This window comes from Theobroma cacao, chromosome 2 (genome assembly GCF_053813885.1).
Source record: "Theobroma cacao isolate CCN51 chromosome 2, ASM5381388v1, whole genome shotgun sequence".
In the NCBI taxonomy this organism is placed as follows: Eukaryota; Viridiplantae; Streptophyta; class Magnoliopsida; order Malvales; family Malvaceae; genus Theobroma; species Theobroma cacao.
Window position 1 is genome coordinate 46,920,790 of NC_142640.1, and position 19,922 is coordinate 46,940,711.

General features: G+C 32.4%; 3 protein-coding genes across 3 annotated transcripts; all 3 read left to right on the plus strand.

Annotated features, from left to right (window-relative positions):
• The first annotated feature begins 7,904 nt into the window (after nucleotides 1-7,904).
• Nucleotides 7,905-10,427, plus strand: GAD4 (glutamate decarboxylase 4). The gene is made up of 6 exons (XM_007045335.3): nucleotides 7,905-8,112; nucleotides 8,227-8,431; nucleotides 8,688-9,103; nucleotides 9,197-9,450; nucleotides 9,562-9,614; nucleotides 9,737-10,427. Exons 1-6 carry the CDS (start codon nucleotides 8,027-8,029, stop codon nucleotides 10,217-10,219), a joined length of 1,497 nt encoding a protein of 498 aa, XP_007045397.3. The 5' UTR covers nucleotides 7,905-8,026; the 3' UTR covers nucleotides 10,220-10,427.
• A 2,978-nt stretch (nucleotides 10,428-13,405) lies between these two features.
• Nucleotides 13,406-15,622, plus strand: LOC18609958 (Bifunctional inhibitor/lipid-transfer protein/seed storage 2S albumin superfamily protein). Its single transcript, XM_007045337.3, has 2 exons — nucleotides 13,406-13,838; nucleotides 15,370-15,622. Exons 1-2 carry the CDS (start codon nucleotides 13,487-13,489, stop codon nucleotides 15,384-15,386), a joined length of 369 nt encoding a protein of 122 aa, XP_007045399.2. The 5' UTR covers nucleotides 13,406-13,486; the 3' UTR covers nucleotides 15,387-15,622.
• Nucleotides 15,623-17,519: 1,897 nt separating this feature from the next.
• On the plus strand, nucleotides 17,520-19,208 carry LOC18609959 (XRI1-like protein). Its single transcript, XM_018114654.2, has 5 exons — nucleotides 17,520-17,822; nucleotides 17,980-18,140; nucleotides 18,253-18,337; nucleotides 18,471-18,662; nucleotides 18,759-19,208. Exons 1-5 carry the CDS (start codon nucleotides 17,717-17,719, stop codon nucleotides 19,037-19,039), a joined length of 825 nt encoding a protein of 274 aa, XP_017970143.2. The 5' UTR covers nucleotides 17,520-17,716; the 3' UTR covers nucleotides 19,040-19,208.
• The last annotated feature ends 714 nt before the right edge of the window (nucleotides 19,209-19,922 follow it).

The window sequence follows — 19,922 nt, forward strand, 5'->3', positions numbered from 1 at the left end:
GGGCCTCCACGCCCTGAAACGTATACGTATTTACCTTCTTAGGTTGGTAACGGTTTTTGGTTTTTTTGAAACTACTGTAAACAAGAGGAACGTTAGGTAGGAAGTCATGCCTTTTGTCTTTGTTTACAATGAAAAGCAATTACTTATTTCATCTAATTTAACCTATAATGAGTTTTTGACGTTAATTGAGATTTGGTTACATATTGATGATTAATATGGGATTATAATCTTACTAATAATTATCCTTTGAACCTATATTAGATAAATATTAATCCATCCCAAATCAAATATTAAGATTCAATCTTATCTACTATGTCCAAATAAAACTACCGTAATGTTTGATCGGTGGATGCACACATCATGTGGTTCTCGTGATTAAAGAATTTTTCTTTTTTCTTTATCTTAATAAATTTTTAATTTTTTATCGTACAAATGGATTCAAATTTACATTATTTTAGATATTATATAAAATATCATAATATTTTTTTATTTGGATGTATTTCGATATTCTGAATTTAAATTTGTTCAGTCAATTATTGGTATCTTTAAAACAAAGTAGTTTTATCTTAATTTTAATTGCCTATTTATCTATATCTTAGTTGACTAACATTGAATTTATCTCACCTTTTTCATAATTCAATCATACGACTTTAACTTATCCATCGATGATTTCCAGTTTATTTTAATTAAATGTTAGAGTCCTATCTAATCAACGCCATCCAATTCAAGGAGTTAAATTAAAAAAATAAATAATAATAATAAAAAAGCACATGCTACTCATTTAGCATGAGATAATGTATAATATTGATATCAAAGTAAGGTGGAGATGAGACATGAACCATATACGGATGTGGAAGGTATTACGAGTGGCATAACCTCAATCTTATATTCTTCTATCAATTGGGAGTAGCATTTTGAATCAATAAAAATACTTTAGTCTTACATCAGTAAGGTTATCCATCCTTAATCGCCGCTACTTAGTTTACATAACCTCAAAGAAGTCTGAAAAGAGCAGAAGAAGGGCCTTTGCAAAAGACTATTAATGTGGATGGATGGAGTAACAGGACCAAGTAAAGTAACAACTCCAATGGGCCTTTAAAGGGCCTCAGGCCTACTTTAATCATGAGCCAACTCCCTGTAATGAACAAAAGTCAAATACAAATGGTGATTTCCCCAAATAAACCTATTATTATTATTATCACCAAATAAAACCATATGTCCTTTTTTCCTTTATAAAGTTTATTATGATTTAACAACCTAAGTTAGACATAAAGATTGGTAGACGGTGGGTTTTACTAATTCAATCAACACACATTTAACTTAAAATTTTTATATTAATTAACCCAACCAATCAAATAGCCAAAACAATTTATTAGTCCAATTTAGTTGGTGAATTCGGTCAATTCGTTTGGTTACCAAATTGTCAAAGCTAGATGTTAGATGGGTGTAATTTGACCCTTATACCTTGTTCTTTATATTTTATATTTAAAGTAAAAAATAGTTTTTATGAGGTTACCCATTACAAGTAAAAATTTCGATTATAATGAAATAACATTCATGAAAGAAATTACTTAACAAATCAGCTAATTAAAGAAACCAACACAAAATTGGACAATATACATACCTATAGTGAGACTTGAATTTGGGATCTAAAAATTTTAAGACTTCCTCTTTGTCATTTAGATAAAGTCTCATTGACATACAAAAATAAAATTTTAATTCGGTTAATTTGTTTGATGTGGTTATGAAATTTCATAATATAACTAAAACTACAGATTTAATATCCAGATTCAAACTCATTGTCGTACCAATGAAGAGATCGATTCTTGATTCAAACAATTTGATCGGTTCAAATAATCAATCTGATTAAAAGTTATTTTTTATTTAAAAATATATTTTTGTTATTGAATATATATTAAATATGATCGACATTTAACACACATGTGATTGGCTTAATGGTAGGACCTTAGTTAAAGGCTAACTAGGTGAGAGATTGAATCCCAACGATAATAACAATTTTTTTTAAAGATATTGATACTAATGACTATTCAATGACTCTTGTCGGATTGAATATCCCTTCGAATCTTAGTTAAATTGATCAATTTGGTTTAATTTTTTAAATACAAATTAAAATTAATTTAAAAGATAACGAAAAAATTTGTCTAAGTAAATCACATAACTCAATTAACCAAAATTTTAAGTTCTAAACAAATTTAGTTATAATTAATTTGGATTTGACCAATTTATTCTTATCACTAGTCGTTATTATCTCTCTCTTTAAGAGGATTTTAAAAAGATTATGCAAATAAGAAAATAACCAGACTCTAGACTTTCTCAAAAGAAAAAGAGAACTATGATTCTTGCTTAGCTTTAATATGTTCAAACACAAAAAGAATATAAGTTAAAACATGTAACGGGGTAATAATTTTTTTTTAATTTAAGAATTTCATCATCGATATAAAATAATAATTTTATAATTTATTTAAAAATTTCACAACCCATATATAAAATAATATTCCTATTGTTGTTATATATAAGCAAAGGGAGCTTTATGTAGAAAATTAGAACACTTTGATTGGGATAGGGCTTAGATAGGGGTGGAGTTAGCCAATTTTTATTGGGAGGGGTCAAAGATGAAAAATATATAAAGATTAAAAATTTTTAAAGCTAATATATTGAACTTAAGAAATAATCAAAAAATTTATAATATACAACATTTTTATATAACATGTGCATTAAAAAAATAAAAAAAGATTTATAATAGTTTTATAAGTATCAGATTTTACTTGAAAAACATCCATTTCTTCAAGATTGAGTCTACGATGTCTTGATTTATATTACTCTTTTTCATTAATTGAACTATTGAGGTTTGATTATTCATGTGTAGGAAAATTATTCGAAACTTACTCATACTTTAATCAAACTAGAATTTTTTTTTTTTTGTGAAATGTGTTTTTATTGAACCTCTAATTGACCAAAGACTCTTAAATTACTCGAAAACTTATAATAGCTACTCAATGAGAACAAAAACGCTTAACAACAAAAAGAAGGGCAAGCACATCAGACCACTAATATAAAAAAACCTAAAACCAAATCCTAGTTAATGTATAGTCAACATTCAATATTCTTATTTTATTTTTATTTAAATTTAAAATATTAAATATAAAACTATAATGTTTAAAATATAAATAGTTAAATACGATATATAGGATTTTATATAATGGTTAAATATATAAATAGTTAAATAATATAAATAAAAAAAAAATAAAAAAAACCTTTACCTTTTCTTAATTTCACATAATGATGGTGAGTGGTTTCCGTCATTTTTTATTCAAGCTCATAAGCTCATAAATGTCTTTTGAGAAATGAAATATATTTTAATTGTGAGTTATAGAGAAAAGACTAAAGAAAAATAAAAAGAAAAAAGAGAAAAAGAAAGAGGGAGAAAGAGGTGTAAAAAAGCTTAAATTAGGATAAAGTTAAGTATGGTTTATGAGATCATTTTATTATTATTTTGTTTATATTAATATTAAAATAAAATATTATTTTGAGAAAACTATTAAAAATATATAGTAAATAAATAATTTCATAAATTTTGAAAGGAACCATTAAAAAATATATAATAAATAAAAACTTCTAAAAATTTTAGAAAGGTCATTAATATATATATATATATATATATATATATATATAAAATAAAAAATTTTAAAAATTTTGAGGGGGCCGTGGCCCCCCCATAGTTACATTACCGTCCGCCCCTGGGCTTAGGGCCCTAGTGGAAGGAAGGGAATCAATAAAACTCTTTTGCAGCAATGAAGTTTCCAATCTGCGCTTTCCTTGAAGACCAAGACAAAGAAAAGAAGTCAAGTTAAGGTATGATATCTGCCAAAGCTACACTATTTGTTTCTCAGATAGATCTTTCATGTTCGTATGGCAATGGTTAGAGAATAACTTCCAATTGGAATCTGTTGGAAAATATTGAAAGCGGGGACCCTACAACCAAAATAATTAAATACCAACCACTATAAATATAATGTCATCATGGGGTGCCAAACATGCCACAAAGGTTGAGGCCAATGTCAATGGCTTTGAAGTTGATGGACATCCACCGCTTTAATTATTTCCTTAGAAATCAACCAGCCTTCCAATCATATCCTATGGGCGGGGACCCCCTTATTGTTTAACGTAATCAATGAAATAGGCTAGTTAGACATCTATCCCATTCCCAAGCCCAAAGCACAAGACCTTGAATTTCATGTGCATCTACTTTAACCTTTTTTTTTTTTTTCAAATTTGGTTTCTGGATTGTGTGTATAAGTACAAAAAAAAAATCTTTTTCGAAAAATAAAAGAAAAATTTTTTCTATCTCATTTAAAGATTTGGTATGAAATCCACTGGTTTCTTGTTTTTATTATTAATTTTTGTTTTTTCAAATGTTGTTCTAAATAAAAATTTAAAATTAACGTCATATTAAATTACAAATTCATAAGGATCAATAGCAAAATTAATTTAAAAACGGTGATCTCATATAAAAGTAAAAATCTTTTTTCTTCTATTAGAAATGGAAGTACAAACTTTAATTTCAGTCCACGAAAACTATTACTTTACTTTACATATTTGGAACATTAAAAGCTTCATTAGTTAAGCTTTGATATCATAATCTTTATTTTCCTCCTCATAGTTATTGAAGGGGTTTTTTTTTTTTTGGTCAAGGAATTTTATCAGTATTATTTTTCTTAGATATTTTGTTTTTATTTATTTTTCATTAATTTATAAATTTAAAAAAATTGAAAAATTTCACGTAATTGCCGGTTGTCATCCCAGTAAGATAATAGCGAACCAGATTCGCCGCGTCCAGCGCGAGAGTCGGTCCATTGACAGACAGCTGCCGGTTTCTTTTTTATTTTCCGCCTTCATAATGGCCGTTGAAACCGCGTCTTTGACTTTTATGTTCAACCCTTTTTTTCCTCCCTAAAAAAATACAAGGGGCTAACGCCTTGAATTACGCTAAATAAAAAACCTTTACCCCCCTTTTCCTAAACTAGCATCAGATTCTTTATCTTACCACTCCGTCACCCACCAATTGTTTTCAACATGCGAAGGGTATTATTACTTGGGTCTCGAGATGCATGCCAAAGGAAGCTGAATTTGGTGTCTTAATTTCATCAAACATTACATTTGAGATTTTAGAATTTTGTTGCCACACAAAAGGAATTGGACCTTTCTTAATTCATTTCTTGTTTCACACGATATTCTCTCAACAAAACCACAACGCCATAGTTCCAATACAATGAAAAAAACTCATGACGTCATCATATTCAAACTCATTAAAATGGAATAATTTTCATAATGACAAGACAAATATCAAAAATAATTATCTTCATTTCATTTATAAATAACTTCACGATTCCATTCAATAGTATTATCTCATGTTAAAACTCTCTCTTGTAAAAAAATATTATTTTAAATGATGGGTTTGATAAGATTTACAATTTAATTAACCATTATGGTGATAAAGTGGTAAACTATTAACCTTTTTGAAAAAGGAAATTTGTATATTTTCACTGTCTATGTAAGGGGATTTATATGATTCAATCGTAATTAAAATGAATAAAATTCAAAATTGTAACCTCTTGGAATGGAAGATTGAACAATATGGCAAGCAAGTACAAATGCCCTTCACCTTCATTGGAATGAATCTTGTAAAGCAATCATTCTCTCTTGTAAACGTTTGATGGTAGGGAACATGTTCTTTTTTCTAGAAAGAGAGCAACATCCATTGCTTTGGAAAGAAGTTATGGTGTGAACTAAGTGTGTGGGTTGGATTGATAATTCTAACCACAAAACAAATTACTTTTCATCAAAATGTGTATATATTTTATTCGCACGTGCAAATGTTACGAAGCAAAACAGAATTAAGACAGCTCATAATACAAAGTTTAATAAGTTGAGACAAAGTGAATTATTACAAGTTTAACTATAAAATAGTGATTTGGTTGGCTATCATTTAGCTTCAAATCTTCACGATATTCCATTTCATGAAAAGAATTTGGGTTTTTTTGTCTTGCATCTCTTGGCAGTATTGATGGAAGGGATAAGGAGGAAATACGTTACTCATATTCAATCTTATTTAATATGTTAATAGTTAAATTAAAGCACGAGTTTCTCATGTATAATTATCAAACAACAATTAGTTTCTTTATATTGATTATTATAAAATAAATAAATCAAAAAAAGGAAATACTGAGGGCACTGAACGAATATATTCTTTGGTTTCTTTGTAACTTTTATTTTCCCATTTGTAGCAAAAAACTGTTTCCTTATCCATTGGTTTTGTTTGAAAATGGTTCTTCTCTTCTCTTATTTTATTTTATAAATTATTAATTGGAATTTGTTGGTGGCAAATTATTTCCCATTGTTTTTGTCTCCAAACCGGAAAAAAAAAAGTTGGTTCCCATTATATTGGATTAAAAATATTAATTTTTATTATTTTACAATATGACTAAGACTTCAACTGAAAACTCATGCCAAAGACTTGACTTTTTTGGAGCCGAAGCTGTTTGCTTCACTGGTTCAGGGCGTAACTATGGTTTGATTAAATCAACGTCCTGGTCTCAATTAGCAGTCCAACTGACTTATTATAATTAATACAAAGCTTTCTTCATTTTAGTTTAGGACGTATTCTGTTGATTGTTGACTAAAGAAAAGAATATTAAATGTTTATTTATATTTTTCAAAACTTTTGGGGCAAAATGGAGAGGGACAGGGTGCAGGGTCCTCCATGTTCAATGCCCCCGGGGGGCTTTTTTTGACCGCTTCCCCATCCACACTAACGTACGCCGTGCCGACGAAGGCATGTGTACTAGGCCCTGTTTGTTGGATGTCAGTTGTTTTATTTATTTTGGTTCTTTTTAATGCATTTTTTTAATTACACCCCACAAACCCTTAATTTGGCCTAATTGATCATCATTATTTTCTCAATTAGATGCCATAATTAAGCCACGTTGCTAGGCTTAATAATTCATCATTAAAGTATTTGCTTTGAGTGCCATAAAATAAACTTAATTTTTGTGTTCTTTTTTAAGTCAATATTGACTTGAGATAATATTCAACAAAAAATTGAAAATCCTCATCACTCAATTTGGTTACATAAATGTTTAATAGCAACTTGATTATTGGGGTGCAAGTTGAGACTCCTTTACACCTCAGTTGCAATGATACTGTTTGGAGGTATTAAGAAGGTATGGTTAACAATAACAAGGATAATATTAATTATAATGACCCCTTTTAAGCCAAACATGGATTATTAGTTACAAATGCTAAGCATATTTCTCCACCAATAGCGACGCCTTTTTCTCTTTTAAAGGAAATGCAAAATATATAAAATAAGATAGCAAGAAACACCCAACCCAAACGATGCTTTGAAGTGGCTTGGGGAGAGGTGCCGTGTGCCTTGGGCGGGAAAGTTCCCATACGTGGGAAACAGAGGAACTAGCACTTGGGCTGTGGACCAGAGCCTGGAGCCTCGTATTTCTAATTCCATAAGTTTCAGTGGGTGGCTAATGGCTAGCTAATGAGCGGAAACATCCTATCAGGGTTCGTATTTTAGGACCCCACCCATTGTCCAAACTGGGCTGCGAAGGCTTGCTTTGACCTCTACTGCTCGCCACATGTTGCCCCTTGTCTGCAATGGAAACATCCAGCAACTTTGCCCTTTAATTGCTCAAAGGTCTTTTTTTTGACCAATAGTTGCAAACTTAACAGCAGGGTCAAATTTGGTATTTGAAAGTAGTACCACCTTTTTATTTTCTAGACAATTAAAGATATTTGTTTTCAATTTCATATGGGGGCGAAGTCTTGCTTACTTTTTCAACGATGCGACGCCCCTATAAATACCATTCGCATCTCAAAGCCTCCTTCACCAAAGCAACAACAGCTCTAGCTTTACGCAAGTTTCATTATTCTCTCTGTTTTGCAGTGCATTTCATACATTTTTAGACTGTTTTAATTGCTTAAGACATCAAAGATGGTGCTATCTAAGACGGCTTCTGAGTCTGATGTTTCAATTCACTCGACGTTCGCCTCTCGCTATGTCCGAGCCTCACTTCCCAGGTAATCCGTTCAACGCCAATTTTCTAACATGGATGCCTGACTTAATAAATGGTACTCTAAAAAGGCATTGATTTCATGGTGATAAGGTGGCTGATTTGTGTGAAAATATTGCAGGTTCAAGATGCCAGAGAACTCGGTACCAAAAGAAGCTGCATATCAGATCATTAACGATGAGCTGATGCTTGATGGGAACCCAAGGTTGAACCTTGCCTCTTTTGTTACTACCTGGATGGAGCCTGAATGTGATAAGCTTATCATGGATGCCATTAACAAGAACTATGTTGACATGGATGAGTACCCTGTCACTACCGAGCTTCAGGTATAAATTTCTGACTCTCTCCTCTCTTCTTCATTCATACTTCTTTTTTTAGCAAATCTCAAGAAAAAGTAAGCAACAATTTCACAGAAAAGTCAAACGCTTGAATGGTCTTTGCCTCTTTCCTCAAAGTGTCAATCCAGTTGCAATAAACAAAAATCCTGGGAAGAAAATTTGTTTTACCATCATAATAGGACTGAAACATAATCATGATTAAAATTTCGGTTTACTAAAAGGTGAAAGTGTACTTTTGATGCAGAACCGTTGTGTGAACATGATAGCACATCTGTTCAATGCACCGCTTCAAGACTCCGAGGCTGCAGTTGGAGTGGGAACAGTTGGGTCATCTGAGGCAATCATGTTGGCTGGCCTTGCCTTCAAGAGAAAGTGGCAGAACAAGCGTAAGGCTGAAGGCAAACCTTATGACAAACCCAACATTGTCACCGGAGCCAATGTTCAAGTGTGCTGGGAGAAATTTGCGAGGTACTTTGAGGTGGAGTTGAAGGAAGTGAAGCTGAGGGAAGGCTACTATGTGATGGACCCCGCCAAAGCTGTGGAAATGGTAGATGAAAACACCATCTGCGTTGCTGCTATCTTGGGTTCCACCCTCAATGGAGAATTTGAAGATGTCAAGCTTCTAAATGATCTCTTGATAGAAAAGAACAAGGAAACTGGGTACTTATCAATTTTTGCAGTAACATGAATCTTAGTAATAGTTTGAAATATCAAGTGCTAAATTTAATATATCTAAACTTATCTCTTCTGCAGATGGGATACACCAATTCATGTTGATGCAGCTAGTGGTGGATTTATTGCGCCATTTTTGTACCCAGAGCTTGAATGGGACTTCAGGCTTCCCCTTGTGAAGAGCATTAATGTTAGTGGCCACAAATATGGCCTTGTCTATGCTGGAATTGGATGGGTTATCTGGAGGAGCAAGGAAGACTTGCCTGAAGAACTTATTTTCCACATTAACTACCTTGGAGCAGATCAACCCACATTCACTCTCAATTTTTCCAAAGGTGACAATTCCTATCCGATTTCCTTGATTCTCAAACTGTCCACACTTCTTTTTTCCAAGTCACAATTTACAGCAAACCAACACTAAACTTATGTATGTTTGTTATCTGCAGGTTCTAGCCAAGTCATTGCCCAGTATTACCAACTTATCCGTTTGGGTTATGAGGTGAGAACCTAGTTAAGGCTTTTAATTCTAAAACAATCCTTTCCAAAGTAAAATTTATTCAATTCAATATGTCTTGCTTTCGACATACCGATTAACGTGATGCAATGATGTTTTAACTACAGGGATACAGAAATGTGATGGAAAACTGTCATGAAAACGCAATGGTCCTGAAAGAAGGATTGGAGAAAACAGGGCGGTTTAACATTGTGTCAAAGGACCATGGGGTTCCCCTGGTGGCCTTTTCTCTCAAGAACAACAAGCGCCACGATGAATTCGAGATATCTGAGATGTTGCGCCGGTTTGGTTGGATCGTGCCTGCCTACACCATGCCAGCAGATGCTCAGCACATCACTGTGCTCCGTGTTGTCATCAGGGAAGACTTCTCCCGCACCTTAGCCGAGCGTCTCGTGCTTGACATCAAAAAGGTGCTCCATGAGCTGGATACCCTCCCTGCAAAGGTCAATGCCAAACTGGCTATGGCTGGCGAAGAGAATGGCAACAATGGCACTGTCAAGAAGAGTGCTATTGAGACCCAGAGGGAAATCACTGCTTACTGGATGAAATATGTCAGCGAGAGGAAAACTAACAAAAACAAGATATGTTAGAACTTGTTCTAACCCATACACACAATTTTATTCCAATCTTTTCTTTTTTATTTTTAATTTTTGTTTTACGGTGTTTCCCTCCCCTAATTTGTTTTAGAGCTTTCTGAGTTGAGCCATTAATGTAATCGATTTTTTATTTTGTAATTGTGAATCTCACAATGTGAGGTTTGACTTCTATATAACGAATGCTATATAAGGAAATTTGCAATTGATGGTTTTTGAGTTCAATACAATGAATCTGATTTAAGAAAATTTCCAATTTATGGCTTACTTGCTTCTTTTTTTCCATAAATTCCTTTGATATATTCTCTTTTTGGGTAGATCATCAATCAAAAAGAAGGCAGGACAATCCTGTGCTACAGAGTAAACATGGAGCTGCTATGCTAGCATTAGAGCAGAGCCGGCCCTTGGCTGAAGCCACCCAAGTAAGGTTTTAAGTTCTGGAGAGTTTTTAAATTTAGAAAAAATTTATAATTTTATAATAATTATAATATAATTAATTATATTAAAATATATAAAAATAAAAAATATTTAATAAAATTATTTATTATCTGATTTTTTTTAATTATGTGCCTAATAAATTTTAATTTTCTATTACTTCTTTATTTTTAAAATATTATTAATTCTCAATTATATCTTCTTATTTCCAATCAACTAACGGTCATATGTATTTAATCATCTCTAATAATTATTTTTTTCTCACTTATTTCTCTTATTTTCAATCAACTCATTTAATGATTTTCAATAACTATTATTTTTATATAAAAATCAATTATTTTTTTTATTTTCTATATAGCGATAAAAAGTTGAAATCATTATATGATAATAATTTAAAAGAATATTGCCTTAATCTTGAATGTTCCTTAAAATATAATAACTATTCCGATATCGATGGTTTATATTTATTTTTAGAGTTAAAAATTTTAAAAAAAATTATATAGGAAGAAAACAATTCAATTAACATACTTAATCATACAAGAAGACTTGATTATTTTTGAAATACATATATTGCTTTTAAAATAATGTTAACAATGCTAATAAGTGTTGCTTCAGGAAAAAAAAGTTTTTCAAAACTAAAATTAATAAAATTTTATTCAAAATCAACAATGTCTCAAAAAAATTAAATAGATCGGTTATATTATTAATTAAAAAAGAAATATTAGAAGAACTTGATTATAAAAATTTAATTAAAAATTTTATATCTCAAAAAATTAAAAGAATAAAATTTTAATAATTTTTTTAAATTTTAATAAAAAAAATCTCATTTAAATATTTTATTTTAAACTTTTAAACTTATTGAATCGTCTCCGCATTAGAGCAGCATATAAGAACAAAATCAGAGAAAACTACATAAAGATAAAAGGAGAAAACATGCAATTTAAGGTCGAGTAACATATTCTAATTGGAGTAACTTTACTCTTCTGTCTTAAGCATGGTGGATCTTCCGCATTTCTGATACAACATGGTTAGGTTACAAGAATAACAAGCACATAGGGGAGCTAAGGCTTGCGATATACTCCTTACCTCAGATCACGATTCAACCATTCATCTCAATTCCCGTCAACTTTTGAGTTACCTACTCATCAGTCGCCTCCAAGCATAGGCCTAACAATTCCCCTGATTAGTTCCCATGTTTTCTCTGCTCCAACCTGATGGGGCTTTACAGCTTCTAACAAATATCATTATCGCAGAGTTGAGAGAAGGAAACCATGACGTTCCTCATCCAAGCTAAGCTTCTTGGGACTTGTTTCCTTCTTTATCTTATCCTCTTACTCCCTCTTCTTTGCATGCTTACTGTTGTTCTTCCTTTCGGGAAATGCGAGCCATAGACCTCAATTGCTATCATATTTCTTCAACTGATTCAACATAATTAAATATTAAAACAGATTCATCAGTTCCCTTAGAGAGAAGTTGCATGAATTATTTTCATTTGCTCAACATTTAAAAAGAGGACCCAATTCCAGGAATCTTTGCTATATCTTCAGGAATCCTGGTCATCTTCCTTATTATGATCCTTTCAGCTGGACTTCTTTGTTCACGCTTGATACCTTATGTCTTAAGCCTAACTCTGCTAATATTACTTACTTTCAGCCATTTCCCCTTCTAATGTAACAAAAGAATTTCCTTTGGGTCATCTTCCACCCTCTGAAATCCCTGTGGATCCTGTTGATTTTTATAATAAACGAGTTCTAGAGCAAAATCCAGCCATGGGGTGTGTAAATACTTAATGAATTTTCTTTTAATTTTTTCTCTTTTTTGATTTTGCTATTTAGCCTGGAAATACTTTCATATGTATATTTATTTTATGAAAATTTGGCTTTTGTTTATGTTCTTTCATATCTTATAATTTTCCCATATTGTTTCAATTCAAGTAATTGAATTCATATGAATTTTATGCTATTTTTCTTCATAAATTCCAATCTTTTTTTTTTCTCAAGATTCGAACAAAACACTTCCAAATTGAAATTTTAAGTTTTTATCCATGGAATCCCCTAAAGATATCAAACTATTGACACTCTTAAAAATTAGTAACAATATTTATTACACCTTGCGTACATCACCATTTGCTAACTCTTTATTCAACCTCAAATTATCAGTTGAGAAACCGCTAGATAGATACTACTCTCTGCCTTTTTAAAGGTTTTCATTCATAGTTCAGGTTGGTCTTTAGAAACAATAGGCTAAAGCAAAGCATTATTACATAGCATATACCACCATACAATGACAATGCTCGAATCTATGTTAACAATATTATCTTCATAATTAATAAATTTATGACACGTATACTCCTATGTCACATACATTCATGCTTCTATAGATCATAGTGGAGTGAATTATTGAATGTCTCCAAGCCTGCCAAAAGTTGAATGAAATTTTACATACCCAAGTCTAAATGTTCACACGGAGTTTTCATGCCACCTGCCTAAGGAAATGTGAAGGGGAGAACGTGCCAGGATAAAAAAGAATGAAGGGAAGAGCATTCTATTTATGAACAAAAAACCTATGAAAGTAGCAGTGGATCAGCAATTCTTAAGTGGGAACATTCAAATGGTTCAAAATCATTACATCTTGAATAAAGATAGAAGCAGAAGCCACAAAATTCTTCCACGTTTCCACAACCACCCCACTAAGCCCCGAACACCAGGCCACACAAACTTTCTTTTTTCTTTTAATATGTTGCAGCGTCTGTGTATATATATCCATGGTTTTAGTTCAGCAAAACTCAGAGTAGAAAAGGTGTTGTGTGAATTGGCGAGTTTCACAGAGATGGCTCTCAGATTTAGCTTGAAACCTTGTGTTGTTGTTCTGTATGTGTTCTTGATAAGTTACTCCGTGTTGGTTAGGGATGTTGATGCAGCTGGAGAGTGTGGAAGGACCCCGATTAGGTCTGCCGCTGCAAGCTTGAGCCCATGCTTAGGTGCGGCTGGGAATGCAAAGGCAAAAGTTCCACCTGCTTGCTGCTCCAAGGTTGCTGCCTTACTCAAGACTACTCCGAAGTGCCTTTGTGCCATTTTGCTATCACCATTGGCAAAGCAGGCGGGAATCAAGCCTGGGATTGCCATTGGCATTCCAAAACGGTGCAACATTAGGAACAGACAAGCTGGGAAAAAATGTGGAAGTAAGTAGTTCTTTTTGTCTCTTAATGCATGTTTGGCTTAATTTTTTTTCAGTTTATCTATTTCTTAAAAACAAAAGTAAGACCAAACATGATTTTTTAAAAGGCACTTGAAAAATAACTTTTTTTTTAAAACAAAAATTTAAAAAAAAACTTAAAAAAAAGCTCACGGGAGGAGCTTTTTTTTTCTTTTTTTAAAAACACATTAATTTTTAAGAATTACCTATTTCTTAATTAATCTCCCTCTCATCTCTTTCTTTTTACAAATTACCATTTTTTAACATAAATCATGATTTCTCTCTTTTCTACCTTTCTCTATAAAAACTAATAAAAAACAAAAGAACTAATAAAAAACAAAAGACTTAACAACAAAATATCAAAATCTAAATTTTTTTTTATTCTTACAAAGATTAAGAGAGAAAAAATCTAAAATTTAAAACTACATTCAAATACTATTTAAAGATTTTTTCTCTTTTTCACCAAAAAAAATTTTAATATTAAATACATCGTTTCCTCTTTTTTTTTATTTTTTGAAAATTAAAGTATCATGATTCGATTGCTTGTTAAATCAATAAAAATATAATATTATTACTACTATATAAGTTTAAAAATTATTTTTTATTAATTTTTTCGATTTTAACATATGAAATTATATACAAACTTGAAGCATTACATTATAACTTATTAGGTGATTAAAGATAGCATAAATACTTTTTATAATAATTTTAATCGAAATTAGAACTTATATAATTTATTTTGTTAAATAGTTTACCAAATAATTTTAACTTAATTTTAAAAATTATTATTTTTTATAAAAATTTAATAATAATTTTTAAATTAAAAAAAAAACTAGACCAAACATGCTCATAGTTTAATCTTTAATTTGATACACCTTTTTTGTCACTTGGATTTCCAATAAATTCATGCCGTATTTCATTTCTTTGGGCTCAAGAGTGGCAATGGAAAAGGCCCAGCAGTAGACAAATCCCGGACCAAGATGACTGGGCCTGACACACCCTCAAAACTTTTTTTTTCCTTATAAAGCAAAATCAGATTAATTTCCATTTCAATAAGCTAAATTTGCATCACATTTCTCTCAAACTAAAATAATAATAATAATTGATTAGGAAATATTTTATAGTTATTCACCTTTAAATCTTTGAAAAAATGGTAAAAGACAGATGAAAAAAAAAAAATTGGGTTCTCATGTGATTTTTGAAGAATGACAAACTCAACATAAAAAAAAAGTGAGAATCCTTAAAAAAAGGGTGAGAAGTTCAATTTTCAAGATAAATTAAGAGGTGAGATTTGCTGGATTAGATCTAGTTTTAATTCTGAAAAGCATGAGATATATAGAGAGAGGGTTAGTCCAATGTGTACAAGGGCAATATTTGAGTCTATTATATTAAATTATATATATATATATTGATTGGAGGAAAGGAGATTGGAAATTATTATGATGTCTGCCACTTAATTGTTCAATATAAAGAGATTTGATGCTAACTAAGTATATTTTTGTGTCGCTAATTTTCAGGTTACACAGTCCCATAAGCAACCAACCATATACGAGAAGAATGGGTTATCTCAGTGCATACTACTGTTTTAGTAGGGAGTGCTAATTAATAAATAAAGTACTGCTAAATGGTTTTTTGCTGATTGACCCATGAATGCTGTACTTGATTTATTCTTATGTAACCTTGACAACTTCTGTTGGATCTCCATGTTACTTGACCATGTGCTGCTTTTAAGTCCACTCTATATCATATAAGTATTTTGCAAATACACAATCTCTCTCTCTCTCTCTCTCTCTCTCTCTCTCTCATGAGTGCATGCACACAATTTTGTGGCACTTTAAGATAACTGTACTTTAATAGCAAAAGTTGTACATGAACCTTCAAATTTTATATGTAAATTCTAGCTAAAGAAAATGTTGAACCAAACTGATATATAAAAGGGTTGAAGGAAGCAAAGTAACATATATACTAACATCAAATTTATTCACCCATATGAGCAATACAAAGATTAATGTTAGAATACGTCTCTCATATTTTAATTGGAGGACTATCACCAACTTGGGTCTTTGACACCTTTGTTTTCATTGTTTTTGTCCTTTTTTTTTAGCCCTTCTTCTCTTTGAAACCTTTATCAAGAGGCAATCCAAGAGTACAAAACTCAAGATTATTTACCTTGGATTATGAACCATTCTTTTCTCATCAGTTATACAGACTCAAGTTTTTCTTCACAATATTCACAACCAACTTACATGGTAGTAGGGATCTTTTGCTCCTGGGCATACGAGCACATTCTATATCAAAGCTTGTAAAACCACAGGATAAACAATTATGGTAATAATATATATATATATATATGCTTGGGGGCTTAGGGAAGGAAAAGATGTAGTGAATAATAGAAGGCAATAATTACCCATTGCCAAAAAGCTCAGTGAAAAATCAGCAAAACATGATCAACTTGCATTCAAACTCAAAAGTTGATAAAAAATCCTTTAAATTCAGTGAGGTTAGGACAATTTGTTTTTACCATGTGAATTCAAATATCAGCACTCTCATATATAGCTGTTGCCTGTCCCAACCCAAATGAATTATTGCAAATTTCTGTTGCTTAATACAAATCAGTGCTTTAAAAGCAGGGTGTTAATTATGAACCTCAAGGCAGTTGAACACTTTTAACTCAAAACTAAAGGAAAGGGTGTGAATGTATTACAGCTGTCCATGGGCCTAGCATTCAATTATCTTTGATTAATGCATTAGACAAAATTTCCAACTCAGGCCCCCAGCCCATTCCTTCTGTCTGATCGAAAAATCAACTCAATTTTGTACCCTAGAATGATTTTAAAGAAGATAAAAATGTTTAGTATTATTGTTACTTGATGTATATAATGGTTTTCCGGGGCATGAAACTGATCAACTTTCGTGGATATAGCAGTGACCATCCTGATGTATATAAAAGTTGTGAACACTATGATCCGAAAAATGGAAACACATGCACAGAGAGGGATCAGAGAAGCTTGTTCCAGCTTCAGATCACACATCAATCAGGCGTTCCACACGAAATACAAAGTGGCTTAAACACACATTTAGACAAAGTTTTTGGACCATTCAAACTCCCATCAACAAACAAAAACAAAGGGGTTTGGGACCCACTTCTTTTGTATCCCACAGCAAAATTCTTCACTCCCTTCTTCTTCTTCTCCTTCTCCTTTCTTATTTCCTGCTAAAATGCTGCACACATTATCAATGGGCCCCCACAAGCATGCTGAAGAAGTGGACCCTACAGCCACCTATTAGGAAAATATATATATATTTAAAATAATAATAAAATGGAAAATAAAACTGAAATGAGAGTCCCCACAATGGTGAGAATGTGCAAGGCAAAATTGAAAAGGAAAAGTTGCCAAAAGGAGAAACGGTTGGTAACCATATCAGAAGGAAGGGAAAAAAAAGAAAAAGCTGAAATTTGAATTATGTCTAGCCATGTTTTTTGTCCTTTTTTCACAACAATCAATCCCTTTGCTTTTACATGGAAAAACAACAGCATATGATATCATAAGCTTTGCAATTATTCAGTCCCCCGTATACCAAACCCCACATAAATTCCAACATCAAATTAAAATGAAAAATAATTGAAAACAAAAGGTTTGATCCCTATATCATAGCCATAGGTGTGTATGTATTTTCCCCATCCCAAGAAACACAAACTTTCTTCTCTCATTGCCGTTGACTGACTCTCCGCTTCTTCTAAAATCATCTAATTTTCACCCCTACCATTACTTTTTTTAAGCACAACCCCAATCAAAGCATTACATAAATAGAACCATTTCTCGTGATTTTAGCTATTTAAGAAACCCATCAGCCCCAACAAACATGGGTGAGCTTCACTCTATGGCTTACGCTTCCAGCAGCCTCCATAGCCCTTCCCTAGGTTGGGATCTTCAAAACCTTGGAGTTCTCAACGCAGACATGTCTTTAGGTACAAACTCTTTTCTTTCTTTATTGTCTTTCTTTTCGCTCTTTGTTGTCCGGGATTCTTTTTTTTTTTTTTTTTGGGATGGGTTTTAAACTTTGAAGCCCTATATGTTAGTTTAGAGGGGTTTAACCCCATTTTGCTCTTCCGCATGTGAATGCAGTCATGGATGGAACTGCCCCATTCTTTCCACATCTGGACTCTGATTTCTCTTCTGGGTATCTGGAGGATGCTTTGCTTGAATTCAGTGAACGGTCCAAACGAAGACGCCTGTTGTTGTGCGGTGATCATGATCAAACCAATGACTTAAATGATCTTGCAAAGGTAATTTTGTTCCCTTTTTTTTTCATAATATAATGTTTCTGAACCTGGCTAGCTAGTTTAAATAAACCATTTCAAAGATTAATACTGACTGGTTTTACTGTTCTTTATGCAGAGCTACTGGAATTCAAGCTGCAACTGGGGCCTCTCTGAGAATTTCAGCTGCATGAGCCAGATAACAAGCATTAATGGAGTTTCAGGTAATGAGACTTAACCATTCTTTTACTCTTTGTACAGTTTCAGAATTAAAAATGTTTAAAAACACTTCACTTAACTATATAACAATAATAATGTTTAATATGGATTTCTGTTTCTTTTTACCATATACTTTAGATGAACCAGTGAGTACATCAGTGAGCAGTGAGGAAGCAAACATTGTTACAGAGATAAAAACACCAGAAGAGGCAATATCTGGCAGCCCTGAAGCTCTTGATTCGTCATCATCTTCTTACAAAGGATCAGTCAAGCCCAAGTCGTTTTTTAACAAAGACACCCAATTCTCCACTGACCCCATATCTTCTTCTGGTAATTTCTCTCTTGAGAGTGTATGCATGTAACTATATATTTATGTTGTAGATAATAGTTAAGAGTAACATTGATATTTTTTTTTTCTGTTCTAAGGAAGTAATGACAGGAAGAAGAAAAGGGTGATAACAAGGGTTGTTTATCCATTTGCATTGGTGAAGCCCGGAGGGATTGAAGGCGACATGACCCTAAACGACATTAACGAAAGGATTCTAATGCCACCGACAAGGCCGGTAAGGCACCCTGTTGGGGACTTTGCTTGCAGACCATGCGTATCTGCCGATGGTCCTGGTCTTTCTGGAAAAGCTGTGGTGGCCCTTACCAAAATACACACTCAAGGGAGAGGCACCATCACCATTATTAGAACCAAAGGTTAAGGAATTTAACATTAGACACTTATAATTTGATACTGCTTGCTTTACTTCAGCATAGCTCATGCTTTGTTTAAAATTGTATAGGAGAACGGGGTGAATCATGCATGAATGTAAAATAGTCCACTTTTTACACATTATAGTTACCATTAGTCGTTGGATTTTGATGCTTGAACTAGCTTTCTACTTTTATGAGAAAAAGATTTGCTCTTTGAATCAAATGGAACGTGAAGAGGAAGCAAGGGAAAAAAAGGGTGAAAGGAGGACAAAGAAGGAAAAGGAAATGGAATATAGAAGAAAAAAGGAAAAGCCATCCGAAATCATTGTTTCCAATTCTTGCTTGACAAGGACACCAGCCAAGGCAAATGCTTTCCCTATGGTCTGAATAATCATGGACCTGACCCCGGGTGTGAAGGCAATTGTGCTTGGCCAGATTCAGTTTAAGTTCAAATATATATATCCAATACGCAAGAAATCAAACTGAGTTATATCTGTAGGCCTTGACCTGAGAACGTCCAACTGAGTTATTAATCAGATAATAGAAACAGAAGAACAGCATCTTTGGTACTTGTTAAATTGAGGATTCTTTTGTCTTTTATAGACCTTTGAGTTTAGTATTAAAGAACTTGAAGCAATCAGTGGGTAGGAAGAGTGAATGATCCATTTCTGTCCTGGCATTATTAATGAAAACGCACAAGCATGCAAATCCACCATTCAGTCATCCAATCAAAGCCAAAATTCAGTGTTTCCCAAGGCTGCTACAATAGATTGCCCTATCGTGTAGGGCATGCAATGTCCTATAGCTTGCATCAATACACTGAATACTCACAGTTACAAATTTATGGGTAATGAAATTCTAAAATTGGAGTCAGATAGATTCCCCAGTGAA